Here is a 21,594-nt window from a genome sequence, read left to right as displayed (position 1 = left end):
TCTTGCCTGCTCTCTAAGGACTCCCCTAAATGCTATCATAGAACAAACCTTTCGCAGTAACGGCATACATGCGTCTCCCGGCTCCAGAAATTGAACACGCTGCTCAGCACCCCTGGTTGACGTGACAGAGGCCACTAAGCACCGTCTGGTGTTACTTGCCACGATGGTGACAGTGTAATTAGCCAGCGCACAAGGAGCGTCACGGGCCTGGGGAAGCGCTAGCTGCGTTAGCATTCAAGAAACGTGCTGGAGTGCGTCACTGCCAGCAGCCAGGAAAGAAAAAACACCAGGCGTCGTGTTAGGAGACAAGCGGCCTTACAACCGGAATGCCGACTGCTACACGATCCAACAGTGAGAGCCGCTCTGGCCCGCAGTGACGTCGCAAAGCTATATGACGTGTTATTAATGCGTTTTACTGGCCGCACTAATGTGAGACAATAAAGGCTAATCCTGTGGCTTGACTCCTGAAGGATTTGAAGCTAAATATAACAGCTCTTATCATTATTGCTATTTTTAGTAAAGAAAGCAATAAATCAATGTACATATTACAGCATAAATGTCATAGAGTACCGGAAACACATGCTTGTTTCCGACGGCCATACTCCAATGTCTGTATTAGTTTCCTCCACTAGATGTCCTTATATCACTGACGCAGCATACTTCTGTCACTTACAGTCCAATTCCCCCCCACCCCACCATACCCCTCTCCGTTTCTGTTACTTGCCCCCCCCAAGTAAAGGTCCGACAGCAGGCAGGCCCGCAGCGCCCCCCGCCCCAGTGTTTGTTGCTGCTCTGCTTCCTCATATGCGTGGGAGGCTCGGCACCAAGACACGACAAAACTATGGCAACAAGCAAAGATTTCTCCTGCCTAGGAAAATACCTACCAGCCAACAGATTACAGATTAGCGGTTAGCAGACTGTGAGCAAATTTAAGCGTGTCTTACTTGAGGCTGCCGGAATGGCAAACACACACTTGGAGGTCAAGACTGGAAGAAAAGGGAGTGAGGACAGGGGGCCGCAGCCACGGTCCATCTCAGGAGACAGGGTCAGGTGACCATAATCGTCAGGGCTAACTGGGTTCAGCTGCCCTCGTTCCCAATTATAGATATAATGTGGCATGTTCTGCTTTCTTTAATCCCCATCCTCCGCCTCAAACTGAAGTCCTAACACCAGTCAGATCCCTATAGCAGCTAAAAAAAACTCATTTTAGTTTTATTTTGTTCCTGACCCAGACGTCTGAGTTTGATTTTTACCCCCCCCCCCCCGTATTTTTGGCATTTCCTCGCCACACTCCATACCCGACACCCCCGAACATCCTGTCCCGAATAAGCCGCACAATCCCCGTGCCACTGGGGTCTTCTCGCTGGCCACTCCCCCAGTGCGCTCACGGAGGAGATCATCATTATGTCTTGCAGCTGAGCATTTACTGAGATGGCGCTCAGTCAGCCTCTGGCAGGATAAGCACCAATTTAGCAACGTTAGGACACGGGCGGCAGCTGCTCTTCTGCCCCGTCTAATGAACGTAACCCTCTGCTGCAGACAAACTTTCACTACTGTGGAGTGTTCAGCTGACACATCTACCAGCAGGACCCCCACCTTGTGCCCTGAGATAGCCCAGCACTCCATCCTGGGTGTACCCTCACCTTGTGCCCTTAGATGGCCCGGCGCCCCATCCAGGGTGTACCCCTGCCATTTGCTCTGTGGCTCCTGAACCAGACTCCATGTTCACTGTGATGCTTGCACTGAATAACTGGCTATGGAAAATAAATTGAAGGGTGGATGGATGGATATTTTACAGCAGAAATTCAGGTTAAGCTATCTTCTCGAGGTTATTACAGTAGGGCCCCAGCTGGAACTTAATACAGCAACCTCTGTGTCCGGAACCACTTCCAGCCAGCCCTGTGTCTGAGCCCTTTTACAGCAAAGAACTAGGGCTGCCCCTCACCAATTACAAATGGCTCTAGTGAGCTTGGGTTGGAGAGGACGTGTGAGAAGACTGGCTCCTTTTACCATAGATCCAAGTCTGAAACCCCAGGGGGTTGGCAGATTAGGGGGGCTTCTCAATACTAAGAACTCAAAGATCGTACTTGTGGTCTTGGAAAATGCGCTCTTGTGAACTTCCCAAGAACAAACTTTGGACACAATGAATCATGGGATTGTTCTCATTTAGCGAGGATGCAACCAATACATCCTTGAAATTTTGGGCAGGACAAGAAAGCCATTTAGGGATTTTTACCATCCTCCGTGCTTCTGTTCTTGATAATGGAACTGGTCTTTTGCAATGGAAGATGATGTACAATTGGGTTCACGAGAACAGAAGTACAGTCAAGTATCTACACTGAGAAACATCCGCGGACTTGGGTTCAAACTGGCTTTCTCTGATTGGCCAAGGAGAGGCGTTACTATAGTGTCACTGCTGTGCCTTTCTATGCTTTATCTGATATTTGTTTCTACAGCAAATAGTCTTAATTTTTAGACTGGGGAATAAGTGAACTTGAGCAGACAGAAGACATCAGGAGATGAAGGTAACTAATCAGAAATGGCCACAGTATCGGATTTAATAGATTCCAGCTTAAAGTATGAACCAATGTATTAAATTCCATTTAAAGGCTTTGGGCACCCCAGCAGGCAAAGAGCCATCTCTCAGCTCCATGTGATAACTACACCAGGAACACAGGTTGGTCCATTTTCCTTCTCCTGGGTAACTTTCACCAGCACACATACAACAGACTGCAGAAAACCTACCAGCACATCAACCAAAATCCAGCAAATCCGGCAGCCCGGATTGTACCAATGACCATTAGTAACATGGGGGAGGGTAAAAGAAGTTTGCAAGAGAAAGTTGCATTGGAAACAGTGGAAAGATTATGAGGCCTCAGTGTGACTCAGAGTCATACTTCCATAATGGATGTTCTCAAATTACAACTGAAATATGTATCTGGTGAGAAATGGGGAAGGGAAACCTTCTGGCTATCATCATTCCATAATGGCAAAGTGCCGTATTTGCCTTAGAGAGAAAATGGACCTTTCATTACTTATTCTGACACAGATGGCAATTAAAGTCAATTAGAGTCAACAGGAAGTCCTCGCGGAGGCTGGAAAGCATGCGGGCGTGCGTGCATGAGAGCGTGCGCTTGCATGTAGAAGCGCATTCGGGCACCGCTGCTCACGTGTAGACCTTCAGCACAAAGTCCTTCTCCTCTTTGAGCTCGGAGATGGTCTGCAGCACGTCGCTCATGGCCAGGACGGCGCATCCATACGGCCGGCGGTACTGCACGTGCGGCGGGCCCTTCTTGGAGTCGTTTAGCAGCATCCGGCCTGTGGAGACATCCGGGTCAGACCGGGCCGGCGCTGATTCTTTATCCACAATGCGGGTTTATATGAGAGCATCACATGTGCACACAGCTATGAACTAGCACTCCTCCTCTCTGCCGCGAGGTAACGAGAAATATGCATTCTGAAGGAAATGCTCTTTTCAATACATAGCCACGCTTTCCTTCAAACGCTAAAGGCACAGCTAGTATGCGTAATGCAGGCCTAGGATTATTTTCATGTGTCATGAAAGCTACAATAATAATATTATTCATTTAACTCATACAAAGATTTGTGAGCAAAAATCTGTTCGCCATTCAGACTTATACGCTGCATATACGTTTACCGATTTTTTAAAATACCAAGTAAAAATCTGGCCTGTGGGTCGATTTTCACACAGGTCTGGTTTAATTTAACCTTCCAGGATTCTCCAGAATTCACAGAGGCTCTCGCCAGGACTAAAGGCCCTGGGCGGTGCATCGAGTCTCATTCATTCGCATCTTTGTCTTAATAAAATAGCTTGCTCCTATATTAAAACAATTTGGCCCCGACACGAGCCGACATTCTCCCAGAGCACCGCGGTCGGTCGCACCGCGTCTCCTGATTTATTTAGTGAAGACTGGGCCTGGTTGGCTGGAATTGAAATCTAAACTTAGGACATATGAAGGGGGGCCCCAGTGGGCCGTGCAGCAGAGCACCGCTCCCTGCCTCTACAATCAATAGAGCAATAGAGAGTGATTCATGCCCCCCCACCCCACCCCCCCCAGCACATCCACCTCTGAGGTAACACCACTCCTCGGTATCCAATATGAGCGTCAGTCAAATGGGCACAGACACCAGGTCTGCCAACTGGGGAGGGGGGGTATAATAGGGAATTTTATGGCAAGGATTCCTCTGAGGAGGGGGTTGCTGTTTGATCCAAGACTAAGGAATTAAAGCTACATAAACTTCAGGAAAAAGATCTAGAAATAGACTTTACATATCGAGAGAAACTAAGGACAGCTAAATATATTTTGCGCATATCAGGATGCGTGCCAGAAATGCACATTAGCAGGTATGTGGGGTGGAGGGGGGAGGGGTCATTTGCAGCGCTGAACGGAGAGAACGCGCTGGCATCCTGGCCAATAGCAGGCAAGCTTCCACGGGGAGCCCAGACAGGCAGCCAATCAGCATATGACAGTCAGAGGGATTCGTTCCCTGGGTTCATCATGGCGTCAGATAACCTCCAGCACCTCTGGAGACCTCAGCGTGCGGCTTACCTGTCCGGATGACATGTGCCACAATATACAGGTCTCTCTTCATATCTTTATTGCTTAAATCCTGCAAACAAACAAACAAAAAAGTTACCCAACCATTTTCTATGACCACATATTCTGTTAGTGTCACTGTCATCTACAGCCTATCACGAGGATGGAAAAAGCGAACAACAGGGAACATTCCGGATGGCAGACAAGCTGAGTCACACGCTATCAGCAATTCACTTAAATCAGTGTCGTTCAACCCAGTCCTTGAGCACTCCCTGACAGGCCACATTTTTGCTCTCTCCCACCTGCAAACACACCTGAACCTGGTACTCGATGTTCTTGATTGGCTGGGAGCGGGGAGGGAGCAAAAACGTGGACCGTCTAGGGCTCCCCGCGGACGGGGTTCAGAAACACTGAGTACGGGAGGAGGCGAGCAGCATCCTGAGCAACCCCACACACACTCCACATATTCAGAACTGGGGGCCACTGGGAGAGCAGCCTGTTTAACCCTGTAATTTACATTTTTTTCTTGGTCAACGATCATAATCATGGTGCCTGAAGGCTCACCGTGAAGAGGGAGCAAAGGCGGTCGACCTTCTCAGGATTCTTAGGGCCTCCGTTTTTGTTTAGTCTCACCATGAACTTCTCGCTGAAAAAACACAGAGAGCAGTTCTCAACCAGGGATACCAAGACCATTTCGGGAAGGACAATCTTGGCAAAAACAGTGTATAGATAATAAACAGATTCAAAGTCAGACAATATACACATTGTTACTATATAAAAATAATAATGATAATGGGGGGGAAAATGATTTCTTATGCAACAGTCTTTTCATAAAAGACGGGAAAACTTACTGAACGCTTTTGAAACTTCTGCAATTATTTCAGTGCTGAAAACAAAATAGCTAAAACCATAAGTAAATTTAACAAAGTTGCCAGGGTCGATATCAACCGAAAAAAAACATCTATTAAGCGAAAAAAAACCTTTTTTGTTGGACTAAAGTCATATCTGTGACTCCGACAAGTGCAATTACTGAACAGACTGGGCTTTCATGAAGCACTCGTGTACGAGGTACTCGTAAAACTCAATATAGGCACATTAATTGAGCAACACTCAGTCAGCCTTCATGCCTTCACCCACTCATGAACATCCAAAGCAGACATCCAAATTAAGAAATACTAAAAAAGACCAAATGACAAAATTCTCCTTACTTGAATAAAAAAACAAGCTATAACTTTTGCATTAAAAAACAACCATGAAAAAAAAAATTATCTACAAATAATTGGATGTTAAAAACCTGAATTATATCCGTGTTTTCTATAACAAAATTTTATATCTGAGCAGACGAGTAGACATACTGTAACCTTATGCCCCCCCCCTCCCCCCAATTCAGATTCGTTCCACGGTTCATAGATTAATTAATTAGTGAATTCAATCATTCATATCTGTTCAATTAAAAATAATCATGTACTACAGGTGTAGCTTCAACCTGAACATTAACCCTGATATTCGTGTTTCTCATGGTGACACCGGTGACACTCATGGCAGGAATCATAATGTTAAGTAAAGTCGTAACATTTGACATAACAGGAGCCTGTGTTTGTAGAGTCCCCACAAGGTTTTATTCTGCTTAAAGGGGCAATGCGCCAAGCACCCAGCTCCCTAAGCCCAACTGCCTCCATTCATGGATCTGCAAATGAACTTCAGGGCTAACTAGAAATACCAATTTTAAAAAAAGGGGGTCTAATGTATTTGCTGTCTATTTGCTGCCTCTGTGGGTAGACTGCTGTCCTTGGTTAGCATACAGTGGCATTGGGGGGGGGGGGGGGTCCTCAGGAGGAGGAGGAGGAGAGGAGGGAGGGTAATCGGATAAACAACGCTGGCCACCTCCCTCCCGAAAGCCATGGTAATGCAATCAGGACACACTGGGCGCCACTGTGCCGGCTGAAGTGGTGCCTGGCAGTGCCAGTGCAGAAAACACAGCTATTACAGTACGGGAGACATAAACAACGATAATTTGTCCACATACTGCTCTGACAGCTTGTGAACTGCAGAGGGCTTGGAAGAGTCAAGCAGTGGAGTAAGCTGTACTGGTCGCTGCTGAAACGTGGACCACAGCTAACGCCGACTCCGCAATGCTAATTCAACGCAGAGATTGTCGTCTAGCGATGACAGAAAACAGCCACAGCAACAGTAACCGCGACAGAAGTGGGATGATTAGGGATGTAACATTGATCAGTTCGCACTTAGTATTATTCTACATTTTTTTTAAATGTCTGGCATACGAAGCATGGCGCGGACTCCTCACGTGAGCGGGACGCGGTAGAGAGTGACGGAAGGTGAAGCGCAATCACATAAGTACCAAACACTCAATCAGCATTTAGGGAAAGAGCAAAGCCATCGCGCCTTCAGATAAAGCTGCGTTTTTACAAACATCACACACAAAGAAGTATCGTGACTATGTGCTTCTCTTGTGCATTAAAAAGCCACGCATATTCCATCAAGGCTCACGGGATTCACACCATTTAGGATCCGGCAAGCTTCAGCGGCTCACGGCAGATGCTGATGAGCTGAAATGACAGATTCAGGTTCCACAGGTAACCTTATTCCCATTAAAGTACACAGCGCACTTTATTATCTCCAAGGATTTTTAGTACTCTGTCATGCTGGTGGTTTGCATGTGTGTGTGTGACAGATGAGGATTTGTCAAAGCACTGAGACACTGTGTTCCTCTGTGATCAGCCCCCCTCTATGCACAAATGATCTACGCACACATGTATTTCGACCCACGGGAACGACACAGAGGCAACAACATTGCAGAATTTTACTTCCTAAAAGCAGGCTCGTGGCTGCACTTCGAAGCGTTTTCTGAAAAGGCCCTGTTGAATCATACCTGGATTAAACGTCTGGTATAGAAACACAGAGATGCACTATAATGACGATTAGTGGTTTGCGAATTAGGAACAGACAGGTAGCATTACATAAGGCTGGGCCAAATCAGCTTCACATTTAATTTTAGCTGGTAACGTACAGATGGTTTAAAAATATCAATGTTTGGTTTCTATCAAGAATCCACGTTAGAAGGTAACTGTGTGTATTTACACATGGTTCAGTGATTAACGCTGTTGATTCATATGAGCAGGGATGAGGCTGGAATCCTGTCACTGCTCTGCAGCTTGGGATACTGTTCAGCTAAATGGCTATTTCAATATTAGTTTAAATACTAGAACTCGTGGCCATAAGTGGAAATTAGTGGGAGAGCATTTTAAAATGAATTTGAGGAAGCACTTCTTTACACAGCGTGTTGTTAGAGGATGGAATAGTCTTCCTGTTAGTGTAGTGCAAGCTAAAACCCTGTGTTCCTTTAAATCAGAGCTAGGTAAGGTTTTAACAACTCTGAGCTATGACGTACTTTTAGTTCTCCCCAAATGAGCTTGATCGGACAAATGACCTCCTCTCATTTGTAAATTTCTTATGTTCTTATGCATGTGCGGAGTTTGCATGATCTCCCTGTTATACAGGCTTCCTCTCACATTGCAGAAATGAGGCTAGATACCATCTCCAGGCCGTCCTTGTCTGGGATAAGTGTTTAGTAGATGGATGCTTGTGCTTGCATGCATAACTACTGAAGTTATTCTCTTTATAAATGTCGGCTACAGCTACAGCCCAGCTACAGTGCCAGACTATTTGATTGTAGTTCAGTAACAACATCTCTTAACAGGGACTCAGGATTGGAACTGAGGCCTATCAAAATTCTGCTACAGGGATGCCAGGGGCATTTATATCGTAATGGCAGAAGTTCAAGAAATATTATAGAATTATTACAGATTCAAATCATTGACCTTTACCATGATAAATGCCTTTCTTAAGAATGAACAGCCAAATCAAAAGGCTTTAATCATTCCATTCCACTGTCTGTTATTTTTTATATAACACAAATGTTAACAAAGATTGAAAACTCATCATGCACTATAACTCACTGGACGACGGGCTGCTCTTGCCCCGACCATGCACAAAATGTTTCTGTTCTCTTCATTTGTTGATAATATTTAGTTTTTAATCAGTGGATTAAAATCAGGCAGCAATGCAGAAAATTCTGTTGGACTCATTTCTGACTCTCTAATCACAGTTAATTCATAATTTGCTCTGCAATAGTAGCCCTCCCCCTCCCATACCCCCACCCCCCCCCCGCCACCCCGAAGAGTGTCCAGTCTTGCATCACTGCATGTTGCCCACCTAATGCAATCACGTGGCCTTGAACCCTAGCACAGCAGACAATTTGAAAACAGACAATATGTAAACATTCCTGGATTAATATGTAGACACCCCCCATGAGAGAGTCATCCGACACTAAGATTTTTACCTGGTGGTATGCTTAAAAAAGGAGAGTTGATACTGAAAAGACAGTCTTTTTATCCTGCAGCTTTACGATTCTTTCACAGACAGAATAAAACAGACAGACAGCTGACACATGCATTGTAGTGCACATACTGTATAGAGCTGTGAATGTCAGTGTTGATATTTCAAACTTAATGATGCTGTTACTAATATTACTGTATGTGAACCCGAGTTAGCATGGATGGACTTCTCTCAAACAGCTAGTATTAGCTGTATAAAAAGCATCACTCAGGTCCCAGGGACTGTACCAAAGTGGCAGGTGGATACAGACAGGGTGTCAATGTGTCTGGTTAGTTCACTCCAATAGAAGAATATTGAATCACTGCAGGTATTTGCATCCATAATTCCTGTAGGATTACGAAGAGATAGGAATCAGACTTAAAGATCAGGTTTTCATCATGCAATATGGAAGTTCTGTAATTTAAAAATTCTTTAAAAAGCTCAAGTACTACAAGTGTAGCCAGACGGCTGCTCGACGTGACCAGGGTTACATTCCCACTACATGTTGTATGTGCACAACTGTTTACGTGACAGATAAACCTCTTGACTTCTGAAGACAGGCGGCTCTCCTGGGAGTCAGGCCAGCTGCATTGCCTTTGGTTCTCTGACCTGATGTGCCGGAGAGCATGCAAACCCCTAAGGTCACTGTTAGTCACAGTGAAGGCTCCTGGAAAAGTGGGGGGGGAGAGGGTCCCCAATTGCAGATGGTGCCAAAGGCCTGCCACCGGCATATGGGGTTTCCCATATCCCCCCTCCTTCTGTGTGCCCCCATCCCTAAGGGGGGAGGGTTCTGTGGACCATCCTCAAATCTCTATTGTTCCAGCAACATGGAGTCAGCTGATCACTCTGCTTACTACACATTTCTTATATTGCTATATCTTTCAACTTCCTGCCCTCTAATCCTGTGATTCCCTATGAAAATATACTCCATCAAAACGGCATCAACAACAACAAACTTGTTACACTTTAAACTAGAAAGAGCCACCAGGAATAGCCCTAAGACAAACCTGATTCGATATTCATTTTCTCTCTAAAAGGGCTCTCAGGGTACGATATGGACAGAACATGCTCTATAAGAACAGCAAGGTCAAAGCTGAGGTCCAGGCCTCATTAAACATTGGGCCTTCTGTGGTTTCCTGGGCTGTGAGGGTCTCCAGCAGCTTTCTCCTGGGCTCCACTGCTGGGTGTCTGAGTCATACAGCAGTGTGGGGAGCCACTGCCCCCCTCTCCCTGTGTAACCTCATCCCACAGCTGAATTCCCCAACCATCCTTTCCATTCCCTCCAGATGTCTAAATCTTCATAACAGCTTCCGAGCACCAGCTGGGGCTGTAAATCTGGACCAGAATCCATCCTGTTAAGAAACACACACTGACAAGCAGAAAGCAAAAAAACATCCAAGCATGCTGCTTATAATTGCATGCCGGGTCAAAACCATTGATTGATCCAAGGTCAAAGCAGACACGACTGAACAGCTAGATCTGACGCACCACGATGTGCTCACAATTTAAAATAAAGCGTGCTGTTTTACAGCAGTGATGGGAAATGAACAAAAGCTTTGACATACATCTACAATGATTGACACGCACCATCGCTTAAGCCGTTACCATGGTAAATACTGAAATGAGCTATCACCACCTAGCTGATTATTGACGTAAACTGGCAAGCTTCCCTGTAATGATAAATATAACCAAAGAGATATAGCTCTGGAATAAATTAAGAGACCACAGTAATTCTTTTTGTTTCACTCATTTCTCAATTTATGGATATGCACCTGTGTAAAATATACATTTTTTTTTTGCAAACTCCAGCCTGGCTCTTCCCTGCTTCTCACCGATGAAGGTCTGCTTCCTTGCTTTATGGGTCTTCAGTCCTGCTTCTAGGAGCCTCTTATGAACTGTCCTAGCAGTGCACTTCACACCACTTAATGTTTCACATTGTTTTTGAAGGTCACTTGATGTCATCCTCCAATTTATGAGGCGCTGTCGGATAAGTTAACGGTCATATCTGCCATTAGAAAGTCACTTCTGCTCTCTACCTGGCTGGTTTCTGGTTATTGCCATTGTCCTCTGCTTCACCTTGTTCTTGTGTGCTGCTGTCTTAGTAACTTTGAGCCTGGAAGCAGCCGGCTTCACAGTGTAACCTTCTGCCAGCAGTACCAGGATTAAACCAGGATTTAATAATGCAGATCAAAAAAATGGAGTCATTTATTAATTTGGTCTTTTTCCAGATCTGTATATACAGCCTGGTATGTGTGCATGCGTGAGAGAGGCACTCGGGAAAAAAAAAGCTTTAACATAAATGGTGGTGCTATTTTTATATGCTAGCAGGAGACGAGTTATTACAGTGATGGAGAAAAAATGTATATAATAAACATAGGAAGAAATATTTTTAGTGTATGCTATTTCCCTATTGCTATTTTGACTTGAATGACGCATGAGTTATATATAAACTTATTGCAAATATTCTGCATTCATGATAATGCCTTCAGTTTGCAATAACACCATCCCCAGGGTCAAGCCCTGTAAATCTCCAGCTTTTATCTCTCTCTTCTTCTCTTCTCCTCTCCACTTCTCTGCAACCCTCACCTTCAATTTAAAAAAAAAGGCTTTTTCTACTCCCAAACAGATTCAATAGCTTTACTCCACCAAATGAACCACAGTCCCTGACCCCATGCTTCATTATTAGGAATTTGGTCCGGGGTTTATGCGTTTTCGCACATGGCAGGGATATTAAGTCTCTCAAAGTCGTTCCTTAGTAGAGATCAGACAAAAAGCTTTAGCTAAACTTCTGACCAATCAATTGTATTAAATCAAATTTATGGAATGGTTCGCTCCATCCTACAAAACACAGTCGATGCTTAGTCTTTGTCGATGGCCTTCTTTCTAAAACAAATCAATAGAACAATCTTCCTTGCTCTTAAAGAACGGTATCCTGAATCCAAACCATCCTTCCCGCTGAGCCAGTCTCTCTTCTGATAAGAGTATCTTCAGTTTTATCTTTCATGACCACAACCTATTTATTTCCTCTTTCCATTTCACTATAGTTAGGTCTCCAGTCGGTCTTCACCAAAGCTTTTCTACTTTCCCTACCCCCTTCTAGTCTCACAGCTCAGTCAGCCCACACTGGACCCAAGGCTGACCCCTTCACAAGACCAGACGGCGCCCCAATAAGTCACAGAACACTTTACTTTTGGATACTTTGGAAAATGCTAATTGATTTCTTTTAAAAAAAAGATGACATGTCTTACTGCATAAAATGTACCCAATGAATATATGAATATTATTAAGCTTCACATGAGGACAAACCAACTCACACTCATTTAAAAAAAAAAAATTACTTCAATTCACAAATCCAACTTATGATTCACAACTGCTCAACTCTGGTCCATAAAAATGTAAATAAACATATGCACATGTCACTGAGTATATGCAGTACGACATGTGAAACAGTTGCTCATTTTCATCAGATCCCAAGCACTGATGTTTTTCAAACTGCAGTTAAAACGTCTCTTTCCAGCCATTGATGGCAGGATAGTGCATAACAGGATTGTCCCGTTGCCACCGGTGTAAAAAACCACGGCATTTCACCCAGCCACCATCCCTGATGAACCAGGAGACGTGTGACCACCACGTGTGACCAACAGATCACGCATGCATGACGCTACGAAACAATGATGCGCATGTCGAGGTTTCCGGCTATGCTAACCCTAAACAAGGATGCTAGGCGCATTCCTGCAGCCGCAAAGCTGCGGCCATTAGCTCGATATCCTTACTCATGCTGAAGAGCCGTACAAATTAGTATATTTTACTAGGCCTAATTAATCTGTCTGCGGCTTAATTCTTCAGCCACTATAACATATTGCATCCCTTCATTTTCTTATAGAATTCTTGGCGTCTCTCTAAATGATGAGTATTCTCTCTGCATAGGCACGTGCAATGAGGAAATACAGACAAGATATGTTTCATAACATGTAGTATTTGTTATTGAATGCATGTGCATGTTTAGGGGAGCGTGTGGTAATCAGGGAGTGTCAGGAGGCCGTGACTGTCCATATTCATCCGCTTAACCTCTTCCTTGTTCTCTGTATTGTGCCCATACTGATGTGCTCTGTTTAGTAACCTGAAACCAACTGCTGATGTCGGTCCTTTGACCCTGAACTGTCCCAAGATCGTCTGCTTCCACAGAGCAGCAGCTACTCCTGATTTTGTATTCTCCTTTCCTTTCATCAAGATGCCTCCTTCTCTCATTTGTTTGCATTTTGTTCGTAGCCTCGTCCCTACCCCATTCCCATGTCTGTAATAAGGGGAGAAAACCCTTAATAACTCCTTTTATTTTTAGCCCCTGCAGGTCCATTTGCAACCCCCCCCCCCCCCCCAAGCCGCCCCTACGCTGGCCAGCTAATGTGAACTCTCATTTTGCCAAACGCATAACTCCTTTTCTCTCCAGTCCTTTGCTCCTGGTGAATAAAGACTATCCCAGGCAGCATAGAACACAGGGCAAGGGTAAACCTGGGCTGGGATGACATCACAGGATGCAAGCACATCAACTCATACAAAACTGGAAATTAATTAGCCTAAATGCCTGTCTACCGCAAAGCATATGCAGAGGTGGGATTTAAGTGGCCAACTCTGGAGGTCTCAGGCAGGGAATGCTACCCCCCGACCCAAAAAATGTGAAATGTATTATTAAAATCGACCAAGAATATAAAACGAAAACTCAAGCTGCATAATTGAGAAGAAGGGCCACCAAATCTCAGACACAGAGCATATATTAAAGTCAGTGTTTTTTTAATATTAGGAATTAGGTGGAGGCGAAGGAAGGGCTGCATCAGCTGGCTTTGCCCCACCCTAGAATATTCCGTCCACCTTATAATAAAATACAACCAAATCAAAAAGACAACAAGCCCCCCATCCCTGGCCCCCTCTTGCATCTCTAGCATTGTTTCCTATATAATTTTCCCAGCATGCTGCTCACCTGATCTGCTTGCCCTCCCTCATGTCATAAAGGGAAAAGAATATGTCGGTGTCCTCGCCGATGGAGTTGTAGGTGAAGCTCTTCAAGCTGACGAAGAGGTGATGGGGAACAGGGATGCGGCAGGCCTCGCCGTGACGCTGCCGCATGCTGTCGCCCTGGAAACGCAGAGCCGCAAGAACAGCTACTGTCAAGCACGGCCCCTATCCTTACACTGCACTTCACAGCCTGTCTACCTGCCCAATGTGTGGAAAGGTAGGCATTCCATATACAACAGCTTTACCTCGATACAACATCGGATACGAAACATTCTACAGGCCCTATTTTTACTTTGCAATATCATTTTTATCAAAAGAAATTATACTTATCTACACTGCCCTGCAGCACATGATTGTAACATGCTTGCCTTACATGTTTTATGACCACAACCCTAACTTTGCCATGTAACAGACTGTGTAAGTCGGAGAAATAGCATCTATTTTTCTATCCTTAACGCGGGCCGGGACAAACTTCCACTCCTTTCAGTCTAATATGCACTGGCTTGTTACTTGCCTTGGGAATTAGTCACCCACAAAGCCCGTCTCCCTCTCTGCCTTTCAAGTCAGTAAATGTGAAGCGATTCAACGTGGAAGCCAATGACATGCAGTGCGGTATATGACGAAGCCACCTGCATGCTTTAATGCAGCCCTTTGCCTGTCCGACTTAACCGTGCCCTGCGTCTCTCTTAAGGAGTCACACACAAGGCAGTCTGACTCTTTCACCTAATGAGATTCTCACAGGAACCACTTCTGTAATCCATCCATTTCTGCATCACTTTTTCCCCACACAAGGCTGGCATTCACGTACCACCTGAGAATAAAGTGCCTTTCGAAGTGTGACTTAATGTGCCTGCACATGTCTCATGTTTGTTTGTAGCCGAATGAAAGAAATGTAAGCAAGTCCCTTAGAAGCTTAGCTGTTTCGAATGATTGCGTGACTCAAACTAAACAATAACTCATAACTACAGTACATTCTAAACTTATAAAACACTCGTATATTTCTATTAAATTGGTTTCAAAAACATTTTACATATTTGCTACTGAAAGATATAAATAGACTCAAACCCTGAACTAGCTGAAGCAAAAAAGTTAACTGCGACTTTCCGTCCACAATCCTCAACATTTAAATATTAGTGATTTATTTCTGTTGGCTGACCTTCTGTTTTACAATACTGTACTAACACCTTACAGCAAATGCATTATAAGGAGTTCTATAAAATATAATAATTAGTCTAAAGGAAGTGTTTTCTAGAACACTGCTTTCTGTAAACAATTCTACCATGATCACTAAGAAACATTTGCTGGTCACCCAGCTGGACCTTGGTAGTGGTAATGTGGACACAAGGACCATCCATTAATGACAAAATGGTGTGTGAGTCTGAACGTACCTGGGAGGTGCTTTGCTGAACGCTGTGTCGGCTGGAGAGGTGCTGGAATGCATAAGGAAGGAGGGAAGGAAGAAACATTAGCAATAGTCTTCAGCTTTATCCTTTATTAATAATACATAAATAATCCAGAGGAATAAATTAAAATTGAAACAATATATCGAAAAGGTACAGCGGTCTTTTAACCCACAAAATCGTGTTTCATAGTATCATTACATGCTTTGGAGGTACGCTATCTCCTTTTGAAAAAAGCAACTTCTGAATAAATTTGAAACATAATAAAGAATAAAAAAAAACCTATACAGGAAATGTTTAAAGAAAAATGCATGATAAAAGTAGCAGAAAAAGCCTAGGGGAAGCAAAATTCCCCATGACAGCAGATGTGGCAGCTGCAGGTCCCTGAAAGAGAGAGGAGGTAGAAGCAGGAGACATGAAGCTGTACAGCGAGGCCGTCGCCCTGTCACAGCAATGCTGGACACGGGAGCAAGGATCAGACTACGGGCGCTAAAAATGATCTTTCACTCTGACAGCATTTCTCAAAGATAAAAAGCCACTTTCAAGTCCCACACGCATGCGTGACCAACCCAGAAACAAGCCCTTTGTAAACTATACCCACATATTCAGGCTGCTTCCTTGTTATTTTCAGCTGAGACACCTACACCAGTTCATGGAAACAACTTTATATAATGGTGAGATTGAACAGTTTTTTTTTTAATTTCTTTTTCGATTTCTAAATGATCTTCAGAATATCGTTTTTCAGCATATCCAATATCATTCCATTTCAGGCTGTACTGTTAAGTATAATATATTGCTGACTGTGTAATTTGAAATTTCCAAGCATAATATTCCAGGCATACATCGGTGATGCTTTGCGACTCTCATGACTTCACAAACTGAAAACCGGGTGACCAGAAACATCGACAGTGGGACATCATGGCATAACCACCCCCGCAGCCTCCACGGCTGCGCACATTCAAGTCAGATAAAAAGGAAGAAGCCTTCAAAGAAGCAAAGAAGCCCAAAAAATTCTCACCATAGAGCTTCCTAGGAGAGCTTGGCTGCACAGAAACGCTTCATCTCATTCCTTGGGAGGCGCGAGGATAACTTCGAAAACTAAACCACACTAAAACTTCGGCTAATATTCATAGGGGAAACGCCTTGTCTAGTGATCATCAGATCCAAGTACTGTTGCCACATGTCTATATATTGATTACAGACATTTTCAAATGAAAGTATCCATTGCTTCTTATTAATATGTGCAGTAAATAAATAATAACGATAATTGATGCTAATCCTCAACTACAAACAAGCCGGATGCCTCTGCAGAGCAGATTGGGGACATTGAAGAAAATATTAGAAAATCTGAATAAAATATGCTTCCTTTAATGCAGTTAGACTCTGTTAGTAGTGAACAGGACAAGCCAGCACTAGGAAAGCCTCCAAAAGTGCTCGGGATAGAGCTAACTGAATGCCCAGGCTAATTTGGACGCTTCAGGAGTAACAGTCGCTTTTTTCTGATTACATCATCAGGAGGAGGAGACCCGCTCCTCCGGGGACTCATTAATCAGAACCCCCACGAGTCACTTGGCCTTTATGAGGACAGCAACCCGGATGGTGGGCAGGGCGTCGAATCGGGTGAGACACCGCAAGGTCGCACGCAGCTAAAGGACGGGGAGTGCCAATCGGAGTCGAACGACTGCAGGCCGAAGTTGAAAATATACTTATTTCTATTTATTTATCTCACTTTTTGGAAAGCACTCGGCGAGGACGGGCCGGGATATGATGGAGAATGTAGGTGGGTTTGACACGAGCAGACGGTCATCAAACGCTCCTGGCGAATTAATGAGCGTTCAGATATCCAGAAATGAAGCGGCGAGGAAGCGACGACGAAAGAAGGAGAGACAGCACCATGGAATGCCAGGGGTGGCCCTCTGTTACAGGAAGGATCATAACAAACGAAAGTCAAACTGACGCAACTGAAATTAACGAAAGCATATTGTAAAACCCGCACAGTGAAAGCAAACACTTGTAGCACCTCATTTGAAGCTCACAATTTTAAACGTAGACAACAATCTTTATCACTGACTTGAACAGTATGTGTAGAAAATTACTGTGGAAGCTTAGGCACTGCAAGAAAGAAGTGAAACGTAGGTTTTGGTGTGTGTATCAAGGAGCAGATAACCAACAGCGGGAAGCAAGATGGGGGTCAGAGTCTGAGACAGGTTTACTGGGGCTGAGAGAGAATATAACGCATCAATTATACAAGCAGAGTGAATTACTAAACAACCTCAGACACCTGACTCTCTGAGATGCCCCCCTTCAACAGAAACATCACTACTATCTACCCAATATAGCTATCATTGGCAAAACTTACAAGCCATAATGTTTTATTTATGTTTGACTGGGCATTCAAATGTTTGTTTACAGATTCGCTTTCAAGAGGGAACAATTAACAACATTAGGTGAATATTAAATCTCATCCAACGCAAAGACATGAACTTATGCTGACAAAAGCAATTCTAGACAGAACCATAAATACCGATGGCGCGGCGGCTTAGAGTGTGGCCCTGTTGTGTCATACCTCTATAGATGGGGGGTTTGAGTTCCACCTCTGTTTTATGTGTGCTGAGGTTGTACACATTCATGCAAATTAATTGAAACATGTTGTCACATGGGCGTGCATATAGTGGCCTGGGACCTGTCGGCTTGTGCAGCCAATAAGGCAGAGAGGATGCTGAGGGGATGTGCAGAGGGGGCACTGTGCCCACAGACCGGCAGGCCTGCTTGGCTGGGGTTAGAGCTGAGTGGTACTGCATTTCTGTGCTTCAGCCGGCCATGTATGTTTCAAGTAAAAGCTCCGGGCGTCGGTTGCCTCCCTCTGAGGTTTCCTCTGAGTTCTCTGGTTTCACCCCACAGACCAAAAACATGTTAAGGTTAATTACAGTTGCGTAATGTGCCACGGTCCTTACTAAGATAAGGCGAGATATATTAGGATGGTCCTCCAGCTAATGATCTTTAAGTTACCGACAACACAGTGAAACAGCACAGCTGAGAACAAGATCGAGTCAGCCACTGGCAGTTATTTATCAATAATATCCAAGTATCTCAGCTGCTTTGGTAAAAACATCATTCTTACATGTGAAAGGAAAGAAGAGCTGACAGAATGCTAAAAAAAAGAAAACAAAAGTGACCCGACCCCGGGCTATGAGATGGAGTGGTACAGTACTTTTGATTGGTTTGATTTTCTCCTTCTTTGTCTAAGCCAATCAGAATCTGGTGTAAACATGGGAAGATCCATTAGATAACAGTAAAAGTGAGGTGATTATGGGAGGAAAAACTGCATGGTTTTGGCAGAACTGAACAGCAGGAGAAATAGAAAATTCAAATACACATTTATATCCCTATCAAAAAAGGGTACTCTTAAAAATTAATAGGTATTTTAAGGTAATTAATAAAAAAGGGCTACCTTAAAACTGTTAAGGTAATTAATAAAAAAAGAGCTACCTTAAAACTGTTAGGGTAATAAATAAAAAAGGGCTACCTTAAAACTGTTAGGGTAATTAATAAAAAAGAGCTACCTTAAAACTGTTAGGGTAATTAATAAAAAAAAGGGCTACCTTAAAACTGTTAGGGTAATTAATAAAAAAGAGCTACCTTAAAACTGTTAGGGTAATTAATAAAAAAGAGCTACCTTAAAACTGTTAGGGTAATTAATAAAAAAAGAGCTACCTTAAAACTGTTAGGGTAATTAATAAAAAAGAGCTACCTTAAAACTGTTAGGGTAATTAATAAAAAAGAGCTACCTTAAAACTGCTGAATGCTTCCTATAGAAGTACTGTAACTAAAATCTATCCATTCCTTTTCCAACTGCTTATGCTGGTCATGATCATTGGGGCTGTGCAGGGCATTTACTGTCGCAGCGATAAACCCTGAACAGGAACCCTCTTAAATAAAACCCATATTCAGAAATATCACAGTGTCTATTAATAAACACACAGACCCCCATTAACCATTAACTGATAAGTAGAAATCTGTAGATATAATTCCTTATTCAAACTTTATGAAACACAGAGATCAGGAAAAACAGTGATATATGATGAACATGCCACGTGTCATGCGCTGAAAATAGCCAAAGACTAAATTTCCCATAAAAAAAAACACAGAATACTAGCAGCATCACCAAATAAAAATCCCTCGTTGTATCTAGTTATCATCATTATAGATATTTCAGGGGTGACACTAAGGCTCACACCTACGGTGTTGCAGGTTTGAATCCTGCCTTCGCTTTGTGTCTTCGGAGTCTGCATGTGCTCCTCGTGACACACAGGTTTCCTCCCAGATCTCCAGTATCCTCCCACCGTCCAAAAAACACGCAGTACTGGTACGTCTGAATTAACCAGAGAGCATGATGGTGTGTGTGGGAGTGTGTATGTGCCCCGCAAGGAGCTAACAGCCCATTGAGGGTGTGTGTGTCCTAGCCTTGTGCTCCACGCGTCCTGCGAGAGGCTCCAGCCGCCCCCACAATACTGACCAGCTAGAAGATGGATGGATGCAATATTTCACATTTATGATGCAAATGTCAACCTTTAGCTACATTAGCAAATCATGCACCTAAGAATGGTATTTAGCATGCTACGCTACATGCTACTCCATTAGCAACTAATGTCTGGACTAGAGGACAACTGATATAAGTCACTGATATAAAGACATAATTTAATAGCATTGATTTGACTCCTCCTTCCTTACAGCTTCACCTAGATAAAAAAAAAAAACATGAAACCACAAAACAAATATGTTCTGTTCATAGTACATCTTCTAAGTGTATACATCCATACCCGTCGAGTTGGAAAAACAGTTGACACATTTTTCCCCCTGAGCCTGTACAGAGAGTCAGTCACTTAGCAACGCTAAAGCCTTAGGGGATAGTTTTTTATTTTTTTCATTGGGATTTTACGTTAGCGCCGGTTTGGTTGCGGTGATCCATCTATTTCCTTTATCTTTGCTCCTGCCTCCGCCCCCCTTCCCATCATTCCAAACTGTGACCTGTGAGTTGCTGCCGGGAAACGCACTGATCCCCGATTCTGCTGCATTATGTAAGGATGGCAGGCAGCTTCGGAAGGTATGAAGGAATGCATGTCTGCCCTTGAGCGTCGGAGAGGGCGTCAGGAAAGGAGCGACACAGTCCCACACAGACCTGTGATGTGGTAAAAATGTGTGCTGGGGTTTGAGGAGGAGGTTCCACGTATAATGCTGTCCAGAATCAGCAGGTGTATTTGCTATTGGTGAGATTTTGCCTGAACTATGTACATAAACCCCTCTGCTCTGCCTCTGTTTTTACACTCAAAGTATTGTGAAACCCTCCCCACCACTGCTGTTATATGTCACACCTGGGGGGCCACTGTTTACCTGTATATGGATGGTATAACAAAAAAGCCCATTTGACTTGACCATTTGATGCTTTTCACTCAACAAATTCAAATGACTGTTGTTACCTAGGATATGCAAAGCAATTTACCAAACCGGAATCCAGTATTAATTCACATTCCACAATTAACATTTTAGTTATATTACAGGACAAACACAGGAAACACACACACAAATGCCAATGATACCATGACATTTTACTAGACAATTACATGCACAAAACAAACCAATAGTCAGGCCTATTTATATTATGCCTACAGAACATGCTGAATCCACTGCCATCCATGTTTTATTTACTCCAAAATACCTGTCAGAATGCTTAACAGAAAGTAAACACACAGGATCTTTTTTGATGGGACCCTGACATCCTCTTACCATTTTGTAGAGGTCGGAAACGCTGATCTGATCGGCATCCACCATCTCAAAGTCCTTTCTTGGCACAAGATCCAAGCCCAGGTGCCTGTCAGGGACGACAAGGAGTGAGTGACAAACAGAGAGGAACAGAAAGAGCAGAAGACGCACATTTTTATCCGGGCGCAGTAAGAACAAAATATCCCACAGGAGCAACTGGCAAGTGTCGGTTAAGCTTATATAGTATCCAACTGCCAGAAAAGCTCTATACCCAATGGGTCACACAAACACCGCCTGTTACTTGTCAGCTGGTTATAGCACTCGGCCACCATCACTGGACCTCTGCACGGCGATTTGGGTCATGCGAGGCCCCCGGGCCAGCAGCAACACCGCGGTGCCTCTCAGACCCGTACATCTGTGGCTTGTGAACCTCAAGGCTTTCTTCCCGCAAGACTTATCTATATTGTTTA

General features: G+C 43.9%; 1 protein-coding gene across 1 annotated transcript in view; it reads right to left on the bottom strand.

The window, feature by feature from the left end:
• The window catches only part of dock3 (dedicator of cytokinesis 3), a 184,712-nt gene that overhangs the window by 45,656 nt on the left and 117,462 nt on the right, over nucleotides 1–21,594 (bottom strand). The window contains 6 exon segments of the mRNA XM_049023708.1: nucleotides 3,171–3,318; nucleotides 4,572–4,632; nucleotides 5,124–5,205; nucleotides 13,930–14,084; nucleotides 15,353–15,394; nucleotides 21,149–21,233. Coding sequence (XP_048879665.1) covers nucleotides 3,171–3,318; nucleotides 4,572–4,632; nucleotides 5,124–5,205; nucleotides 13,930–14,084; nucleotides 15,353–15,394; nucleotides 21,149–21,233 — 573 coding nt within the window.

This window comes from Brienomyrus brachyistius, chromosome 8 (genome assembly GCF_023856365.1).
Source record: "Brienomyrus brachyistius isolate T26 chromosome 8, BBRACH_0.4, whole genome shotgun sequence".
In the NCBI taxonomy this organism is placed as follows: domain Eukaryota; kingdom Metazoa; phylum Chordata; class Actinopteri; order Osteoglossiformes; family Mormyridae; genus Brienomyrus; species Brienomyrus brachyistius.
This window is presented reverse-complemented; position numbering and strand designations above follow the sequence as displayed.